This window comes from Parus major, chromosome 1A, assembly GCF_001522545.3.
Source record: "Parus major isolate Abel chromosome 1A, Parus_major1.1, whole genome shotgun sequence".
In the NCBI taxonomy this organism is placed as follows: Eukaryota; Metazoa; Chordata; class Aves; order Passeriformes; family Paridae; genus Parus; species Parus major.
The window spans coordinates 57,164,827-57,175,102 of NC_031773.1; the positions used below are offsets into that span (position 1 = coordinate 57,164,827).

Consider the following 10,276-nt stretch of genomic DNA (forward strand, 5'->3'; position numbering starts at 1 on the left):
CTGCAAAATGTATTTTCTGCAAACGTACCTCAGTGCTGTGGCCAGGAGCCTCCCTTGCAGCTGCAGAAGGGAGGTTTCAGCTGAGCTCCATAATGTGCCACCAGACCTGCTCAGCTGTGGGGAATGACTTCCAAGAGAGGGGCTGTAATGGGTGTGTGGGAGCAGGTCTGCAGGACATATAAAAGACATTTAAGGCCAGTGCAGATGTTTGCCAAGTTCACTTTCCTAAGCCCTCCTTGCTCTATGATTTAAGGAAATAATAGTTCTCAATTGCTGCATTAAGGCCTAATATATTTTCTGCAGTAGTGCAGTGTAGTTCAGTACCTGAGACACAGTGGCCATGTGGAATTGTATCCTTCAATGTTCTCATGAAAAAAACTTTGTTTGCCTTGATTCTTTTTTCTTTTTCTTTTTTTTTTTTTTTTTGTTCCTTTCCTTCACCCACCAGAATTTTTTAAGACATCAAAACAATAAAACAAATTACAACCTCGTTTGTGAGACCCTTCAGTTTTTGGACTGCATCTGTGGGAGCACCACAGGTGGGCTGGGCTTACTGGGGCTTTACATCAATGAGAGGAACGTGGCTCTTGTCAACCAGACGCTGGAGAGCTTGACGGAATATTGCCAGGGCCCGTGCCATGAAAACCAGGTAGGGCTAAAGAACTTCTGGATGCAGAAGACTATACTTGAATGTTGGTGTCAGGGTGCCTATCACAAACCTTTCAGTATTCCTGATAGCATAAGTTCACTTGGAGCTGCTATGACTAGACACTCTTCAAGCTTTCCTGAGGCCTGAGGGACCCTTTTAAGTCAGAACTCAAAACAGACTCTTCCTACTTCTTTTTCCTCTGAGGGTTTTCAGTGACAGTTTCATGTTTTATGTTGCTGTGTCCATGGCTTAAACCTCACTTTGTGAGATGGTATTTGGAGTCACAGTTTCAGAAGCTCATTGCACAGACTTACGTTCTTCATTTTCACACATTTTGCTGGTGTTTATACACCTTGCTAGCATTTACTTTCCTTATTTCAAATAACTGCCACAAAGTCTAACTTGCTTTCCTGCTATACCACCTAGCAGCATCTTTAATTATGGTATCAGTAGTGAAATGGATAAGACTAAAGACCATGGATAAGACTAAAGACCATGCTTCTTATCTCCTGTGCCTTGCTCACTACAGCCTTTTGAAGTCACACAGCTGTGACTTTTACCAAAAGTCTCTTGAGTGCCGTGCTGAAGAAGTGCGGAAAGGTAAAGGATGTGATTACCTGCTGCCATATTTGATCTGAAGAGAACTGCAGTAAAGTTGTCACAGTGGATGAAACAGCAGAATTTTTGCTGTGGATTAGCAGTGGGAAAATTGTGGCAAGCAAAATTACAGAAGCAATCTGTTCTCTATGCTAGAAATAGCTGAAGAATTACATGCAATATTAATGCTTCTTCATTAATGTGCACCAGTGAAATGCAAAGTGCTATTACTGCCATTGCTAGTAATCATCTCCCTTTACTTAATATTTTAAAAACAAACAAAAATCCTTTAGTGGACTTAATTTTGAACAGTCATATTTAATCCACTTCCAAATGGGAAAAACAACTGTTAAAAAAGTATAGCTACATGACTGGAGATGAAAAAGTATGTTACAAGTTAACATGCTCTCCAACAAAGTTATGTGAGAAGCACTGGGGGAACACTGATATGAAAGGAATGATGAATTACACTTTATTACTTAGACCTATCTTCTGGCAAGTCACTCAGGGTCTGAGTTACAATTGTTTACACCAACTGCAAGTCAAATTCAATATATTTGAGGGGCAAATGCTCCACGCTTTCATTTTAATTTTCTCCCCTCTCTCTGTCTTTCTGGAAGACTTTTTCTTTCCTATTGTCCCATAAACCAGCCAGAGGAAAAAGTGCCATAGGCTCTTGTATAACTGACTGTTGTGCACAAGGCCTAGAAGGTCCAGAACTCCATCTGTAAAGGCATTTAGGAAGTACCACTGGTCACAAATACAGTTTTGAATTCCCTATCCAGAAATACCTGTCTTTGCAGGACATGTCCAGATGCATGGAGAGAGCTTTGATTTTCATGAACATTTTGTGCTGTAACAGCAATATTAATGCTGGCTGCTGAGGGCAAATGGAGAATCTGAGCGTGCAAATTTGGTTGTGCCTGCAGTCGAGCTTGTCTTTTATGTCTGAGGCTGGCATGTGCTCAGCTGAATCTGGCAGTGCTCCTGAGGGCTGCTGTCTGCAAGTTGTACCGCTTGGTGCCAAGCCCTGCGGGATTCTCTGGGAGCAGATTTTAGCTTGCACCACCTTTTTTCCAGTTGGGTATTTCATACTGGCGGTGTTTGCGTTAGTTCTGTGCACACAAGTCTCCCCTGGCACTGCATGTGGTGTGTTTCCAGGCTGTTCTACTTTGGCTGAAAGGTTATCACTGTTCCAAGGTGTTTTAAGTTTTGGATCCTTTTGGAAATTTCCTGATGTGCATATTCTCTTCCTCCCTCTGGCTGTCTCGTCTCCCTCTTTTTCCCTCTCCTCCCCTCCCTTCCTTCTGCCCCTGCCCCATTTCCTTCTCTCCTCTTATTTTGCAGACATGCATAGCCACCCATGAGTCTAATGGGATTGATATTATAATTGCTCTCATCTTGAATGACATAAACCCTCTCGGCAAATACTGCATGGACTTGGTGCTTCAGCTCAAGGTACAGTATATGTAAATTTGTTTATTTGAATTTGGGTAGCAACAGAAGACATACATATGTGAGAGCTCTAGGCAGCCTGACATTTACTTAATCTTACCATAGTGCAGTATATTCAGAAGCCTTTGGAAAAAAAAGATTGCAAATGAGTTCATCTCAGCTTCTGAATCCTTATCAGGCCCTCTGCCACAGGCCTTTTGACCCACTGCTGTGTTTGGGACTATGTCCTCGGTTGTTTGTTTTTTTTAAAATCCTACAATCAGACATGACACACCTAGCATGAAAAGTCTATACTGTGGATGTAAAACCTCTCAAGATTGATAAATAGCCACACTATACAGGCATGCAACAAATCAGGCATTCTCTCTAAATACCGAACTCTTAAAAATTATTTGAGAAGGAAATGCTGTGAAAAAAAATAATACATCAGATGACCTGCAATGTCAAATAAAGTTGAAAACGAGATTCAAGTAAATTGTACTTTATTTCCTTTCTCAGTGTCCTCTGAGGGGAAACACAAAGTGTGGAGTGTGAGGGCAAAGCCTAGAGTGGGAGGGCTTATAATGTAATTTTGTTCTATGTTCTGGGGAGAGCTGGACTGGCTTGTAGATAAGTTTCTCCTGCCTCTGTGTCAGTGCATGCAGAGGGGAGCTCTGCAGCTGTACTGTCTGCCAAGCAGGGTAGAATCTGTCCAGGAGGAGCCCTGGGTTGTTGCCTTTTCTTGCCTCCAAAATTAAGTATTTCCATTGCAGATGGTCTGTTTCCTCCCCAGACCCGCAAATACTTTGTGGTAGCTGCATTGCATCATATTGGCAACATTATACATGTCTAATAAAATAATTAATAGAGCTATATATCATGTACAATGAAACATTGAATCAACAGTGCCTTACATATGATTTTAATAACTGTAATTACATTTTTGAATGGCAATGTAATTCAGGCCCCCCTCTAGCAAAACACTTAGGCAGACATTTAACTTTGAACACACAGACAGTTCTTTTGAAGTCTAAATTTCAGTCTCTGTAAAGATGTAGCTGCGTTCACTCCAGTGCCATTTTGATTTCCCATTGTCATGAGGCTAGCAAATGCTTGTAGAACAGCTTTTCTCTGTAGTTACTAAAAACAGAGTTGAGACACACCTCTGCAAGGACCAGTGTGACCCTGTTCACAGGAGGCTGTCTGTGCTCAAACTAACTCAATTAACAAAAATTGTGGTGAATGATAGCACAGGTTCAGACTGTGGAAATGATTCAGATTTTACAGAATCACAGAGTCATTTCCTTTAGTAGGGATGTCTCGAGGTCATCTTGTCCAAGCCCCCTGCTCAAGCAGGATCAGCTAGAACAGGTTTCTCAGGACCATGGCCGGCTGAATATCTCAACAACTGGAGACTCCATAAGCATTTTGGGCAGCCTATCCCACTGTTTGATCCCTCTCACAGTATAAAAGTGTTTCCTTGTGTATAGATAGAATTTCATGGGTTTTTGTCTCTTGCCCTCTCATTGGACACTGCTGAGAGGGTCTGGCACCCTCTTCTGCATTTCTTCCCACCAGGAATTTATACACATAGATAAGATCTATCTAAACCACTTGTACTAAAGGCTGAACAGTCACAACTTTGAGTGGCTCCTTAAATGAAAAATGTTCTGTTCCTTCATAATTTTTCTGGCTTTTTGCTAGACCCATTCCATTATGTCCATATCATTCTTGTACTGGAACTGGACACCTTACTGGGCAAGATGTGATTTTAAGAATTGGATCCAAATTAAGAAGCTTCTGTTTTTGATTTTGAGTGGCAACACATTGAAATGCATTTTCCCATGCCATCTTATTTTAGCTTGTTTTGCACATAGTTTTTGATGTGGTATTTAATTACATTTTCATGGATTATATTTTCCAGTGGACTCCCTAATCGTTTAGTGAGCAGAGCAGACAGTGTTCACTGAGTGCACAGATGGCCAGTGTTCTATTCTGCCTCTTTTTATTTTGAGTGTGACCCCCTGGCCTTCCTTACTGACCAGTATGTAAGCCCTGGCACACAGTAAGAGCTCAATACCTGCCACATCTGTGACAGGATGAGGAGACATTGCCAGTCTAAAGGTACAGAGTTTAAAATAAAGTGTCTTTTTTTTTCCTCATAACTCTATCTTCACTCATTAATTTGTTTTTCCAAAATTTTTATTAGGAGATGAGATGGGAGCCCAGGTAAAGGTGAAATGAAGAGTAGAAGTGCTTTGGGCTCTGCTGTTTTTTAGCAGCTGGGAACTGATTTTTCACAGTACAAAAGTGTTGTGAACTTCGTTTTGTATTTTCCAAGTGATGGATATCTTTTTTCACTGATGTCTGGGATTGGAAATCAGACTCTAGGCTCTCCAAATGTGCAGAAAGCGAGAAATAAGTAGCCAAATAACCATCTCAAATGCCTGCTGTAATTCTAGACCATGACAAGGCACTTTCGCTGAGTCAGTAGCAAGAAGCTGGCTGTTGATGAAATTAAGTCCTACTCTTCCCAGCTTCCTGGAAGCTGCATCAGGCTTCTGTCCATCCCCAGGGTTGTCTGCATTGGGAAAGAGCTTCAAAGTCCTCCTCAGCCACGAGTGAATGGATTGATGCCTTTCTCCTGTTTTCTCCCTTTCCTTACCAAGCTACTGGGAGCCTGTCATGGTCCCTTCCTTCCTCCTCGGTTTGAGATCCTGCCAATGATAACACTCCTGACTTGGTCACCACTGTAAGAGAAATCTGCAGCAGCAAAGGAAGCATCCTACTCTTCAGAGCAGCATCCTGTTAGTAATCCTAACCAAAATGCTCTTCTCTACCTCCTCCTTTCCTCATTCAATGTGCACATTAAAATTCTGCAGTGCCAGTCACCAGGTAAAGAGTCTGACTAGACCTTTCCCATGGATGGTCCTGATTCGATTTGGAAGCAAAAGGAAAGGGACATGGCAAAACTCATATGGAATGCTGTTCTTCTTGAGCCAGTCCCAGTTAGGTCTTCTCATCCCTTGTTCTTTGTCCTTATCTCATTCCTGTGTTGGCAAGCCCAGGCTCCTCTGTCCTGGCTTCTGTCTCAGCTCCCAGTCTCTTCTCCCAGAAGTTTCTAATTCCCCAGTTACATACAAGTCTTCATTCTAATCTACTCTCCTTCCACTTACCTTCAGTCTCATCCTTCAGTCCTCTAGTCAGAGGTGTTTAATCCTCAGCCTAACACAGCCCTGAGCAAGCTGCTTTGAGCAAGGGCTGGACTGTTGGAATCTTAGTCCAGAGGACAGCCTTTAGTGTGTGGTTTTATGATCCAACCTGCGCAGTTTTGTGATTCTGTGCTCACCAAGAATGATCCTTGTGGGCTTTTAGCTGTGAAATTAGTGTGTTTCTGCTCTATAGTATTCAAATTGTAATTTATAAAATGCTTTTGAGTTGGACAAGTTTGACTGGGACACTACAACTCATGTGATTGTTCTATTGATCTCTAGTGCTCCTTATTTTCAGCTCTATTATCAAAACTTGGGGATACAAAGGCTGCTTAAAACATGAGTTGCTTGAACATGTAGGAAATAACATCTTTCTTTTGCCCTGGTCCCAAAAGCAGCTGAACCCTTTTCCTCTGAAACTGTCCATGCCAATTATCTGAGGCACACCCTCACCGGAGAAATTTTGGCTGGAATTGTTGATAATGGCACTAAGCAGCTGAGAATGAGGTTATAGGGTGGGTTGGGAATTTTCCGGCCCCTACCTCTTCCCTTGGGACTGTCTCTTGCTTCCAAGTATCCACAGCTCAGTCTGTAACAGGCAATGATGAGGATGCTGTGGCAGGTCAGCCAAGGCAACCCTGCTGTGGCAGAAAGCAGCCAAACCTCCAGAACCATTCTTCCTCTCCACCACAGCTGATTTAACTGGAAGACAGCAGGTCTCTGAAGTCTGAGGCACCACTGGGCTACAGCAGCTAAAGCTCATGCTGGGTAATCCTGAGGAGCGGTCTTGATGAAAAGCAGCCAGTTGACAAGGCAAAGGTTGTCTTTATATATTCTCACAGGAATATTTAGTAGTGAAACAAAATCTCAGGAGTGTATGAAAACAGTTTATTTTACAACCTTTCAAATAATAACCAGTTTGACTTCATAAAAACCAAAGGGGAGGGAAACCTGCCTGAATGATAAAACCTTTTGTGTAACGTGTTTTGTAATTACCTCTGCTGAGTCTCGTTTTAACAAAAGCCAAGGCAAAAATTGCTAGGTGGGCAATAAGGAAAGGAAATAGAATTTAACTTCTCATGAACAGTCTGCAGCAACACTCTATATCAAATATTTTTCAGTGTTTAAAATTTTCCTTCCAATATAGGGTGCAGAGTTAGTGTTATGGTATGCTGACATTAAAAAAAAACCCTATTAAATACATCAGTAAAATAAAAGATGCAAGTGGTTGAAAATCTTATCCACTAAAAAAATGGTCCTCATAATCTCAATTAAAACAAATGCAAGGGTCATTAATCCATAAAAGAGATTTAAAATTTGCATTAATTTGGTTTTGTATCTCTAGAACAATGCCTCCAAGCTTTTGCTGGCTATTATGGAAAGCAGGCAAGACAGTGAGAATGCGGAAAGAATCCTTTTCAACATGAGACCAAGAGAACTGGTGAGAAAACTTGTGAATATTCATAAATCTTTTGGCTGAAAAAAAATCTGTCATTAAAACATTTCTAAAATGATCTGTATCTAAGCTGAGAAGTGTTGGCAGCGTATGGTGGCACAATGTATCAGGATAGTACTAATTCACAAAAAGTACTTTAAAAGGATCAAGCATGCATGATTTCAGTCTTTACGACTTCATTATTTTTATCCGTTCCAAGCACTTTTCTGTAATTGTTTCCTAACTAAATTATCATATTCTGGTAGACTGTCTTCAAGTGCAGTTTGTCAGGGGTTGGCAAATTAAGCTTGTACAGTTTGTGAAGCAGTGCTAAGAGAAATGTGTGTGTAGACATAGAATGTATTTAATATACTTGTATGTTATTTGTTTATGTCTCATGGACAAAGAGAGTTCCAAGCAGCTGTTGCTGTGTTTTGGAATGACCCTGGTGTTTATGGAGGTCTCCAGGAACTTTAAATGAGTTGGAAATCTGGGGAAGTAATTTCCAATATGAGTTGACTGTGTAACAACAGAAACTGAGAGATCTGGGAATTCTGGGGAAGAATCTGGGATCATGGTCCCTGCCTTAGGCAGAGCCCAATGCCTGCTGGCATTGTGCTGCTGCTTGCTCTGGCCAGGAGAAGATCATGGCTGCACTCTAAGTGCTACACAGCACTCCCTGCCATATCTAGACTGGTCTTTAGAAGCATTTGTGAAACATACCTGCTCACAAGGGCTCAGCATTCCCATTCCTTTCTCATGGTTGCTGATGAAAAATGTAGCATTTTGGAGCTTCATAAATCCTTCAAGCTTGTATTTATTCAGAAAGTGCTTATCAGGCTGCTCACCCTTCTTGCAGAACTGCAGGGCACCCATCCAGACTGAAGCTGAACAAAGTGGCTGTGTTCAAACACAGTGTGTTTTTTCCCCAAGAACCACATTTATTTCATCTCTCCCTGACGTGGTTTGTGTTGCAGGTGGATGTGATGAAGAATGCCTACAACCAAGGTCTGGAATGTGACCATGAGGAGGAGAATGGAGATGATGGCATCTCCCCAAAAGATGTTGGCCATAATATCTATATTTTGGCACATCAGGTATGTCTTACTTGTTTTGTGACGGCTTCCAGAAAAGCACTGCATGGTTAAACTCCACGTTGTCACAGGTGGAGTCATGCACTTCAGTGGTAAGAGAAAAATAACAATGTGTTTATTGATGAAAACCAAAGTTTGACAGCAGATGTTACAGTGGGTTAATAAGGTTCAGTGGCAAGGCACACTTGATTGTTACTGCATACAGGACAGGCTCAGCCAACACTGTCAGGGAGACCCTCCTGTTGAGTCATGGTATTAAGGAAAGATCCCCTTGCATTATAAACTCCTTCTCACAGGGGAGTTTAGGTGCAGTTGGATCCAGACTTAGTCCCAGCTTTGACTGACAGTTTCTGTCTAAAGGTTTATCTGCATATGATCAATCCTTTATATAATTTAGCCATCAAGATCTCAGAGTTTAGCATTCTCTTAACCACTTAGCAAGAGTCTCTCATGGTAAGGAATCCCTCAGTCTTGAGGAGCAACCTTGAGAGCCATCCCTTGCCCCAAGGGGAGATCCTGAATATGTTGGTACTCCCATTGAGGAGAAATTTCACACAAACTGTTATTTGAAATAGAGCAGTGTGAGTAAAACAGTGACTGTCCACTTAGCTTTGTCTTCTTTTAACATTAACAGATTATTTATATCAATCAAATCATAAATTGTGTTACCATTACTGGTATATTTTAAATAGTGCCTTCAGTTGTGATACCAAGTGAACTTGATTTCAGAAGATTCCTATTATTTTAGAAACATTACTTTACCAATAAGAATAATTGTGCCTCTTCACTGCTTTCTCCTTTCAAATTATGCTGTAGTGCCCTCGAGCTTTGTCTGATCACTTTTACTTCTCTGCTGGTAAAGGTAGAATGTACACGGAAGGTTGTTATTTAATGGGCTATTTATTCTTCAGAATAGCTGATGTCAAAACTAGTTTATCTTTCAATTACATTTAGAGTATTGAAAAGTTTTTTTTGTAATTGAAAGAGTAAGGACCATGAACTCCTTAGTTATATCATAAATTACAGAATTTGGTATTTCATATAAGGGCAAAATTTAAAAAAAATATTTTTCCCAAAGTTAGAAGAAATAAACAGATGGAGACAGGGAGTGTCCCTCATTCATTATGTTTATTAAGTGTTTTTAGGAATTGAATACTCAGTGGAAAAAAAAAAGAAAAAAAAGCAATCTATAGTTACAGTAACATTATGCAATGTTTCTTTCAAGCAAGGAATGTAAAAAAGGAGTTACTGAGTTATGCTGGCATGCTCGCAGCACATTTAAATAAATAGGTATTGTTCTTATGTTGTCGGTGGTGTGGTTGACCATGTTCTAGTCTCATGCTGTTTGTGAGGCTGTACATAAGATACCCATCAGAGATGACAGTATTTTTAGAAAGCATCTGCAGCTCCTTACCTTTTCTGAATTTACTCCTTGTCTGAATGCTTATAATGAAAATTTAAATGCCTGCCAAATTGAAATGTCGGTATTTTCTGTTTTCTGCCTACAGTTTGTGTTAAATTACTTAACAGGGTCTGTGACATGGAAAATATGGTTTGGGGGAGTGGGATATAGGCCTAAAGCTATATATGAAGTGACTGCTGGGGTTGTTTTACACAAGAGGTCACTGCTAGGGGAACACCAGCTGGCTGAGGTGTAGGTTAAGCTCTGTCCCTGGAGAGGTCCATGGTGCCACTCCACAGCTATTCCTGATCCATAGTTGAATTTCAGTTGCATAAGGGTGGATATTTTTACAGCAACTTACTGAGCTTCTTCCTGTTCTGTAAAATTAAATGTCATGATTGGCTCTCCATGCTGTAAAAATATCCGTCTTTTTACAAAAAAAAAAAAAAAAAA

At 40.8% G+C, this 10,276-nt stretch overlaps 1 protein-coding gene across 4 annotated transcripts in view; it reads left to right on the top strand.

Annotated features, from left to right (window-relative positions):
* The window catches only part of ITPR2 (inositol 1,4,5-trisphosphate receptor type 2), a 241,806-nt gene that overhangs the window by 168,861 nt on the left and 62,669 nt on the right, over positions 1 to 10,276 (top strand). For all 4 annotated transcript variants that reach the window (XM_015628084.3, XM_015628085.3, XM_033514205.1 and 1 more), the window contains 4 exons: positions 449 to 649; positions 2,594 to 2,704; positions 7,238 to 7,333; positions 8,305 to 8,424. In XM_015628084.3, coding sequence (XP_015483570.1) covers positions 449 to 649; positions 2,594 to 2,704; positions 7,238 to 7,333; positions 8,305 to 8,424 — 528 coding nt within the window. The remainder of the gene's footprint in view (positions 1 to 448; positions 650 to 2,593; positions 2,705 to 7,237; positions 7,334 to 8,304; positions 8,425 to 10,276) is intronic.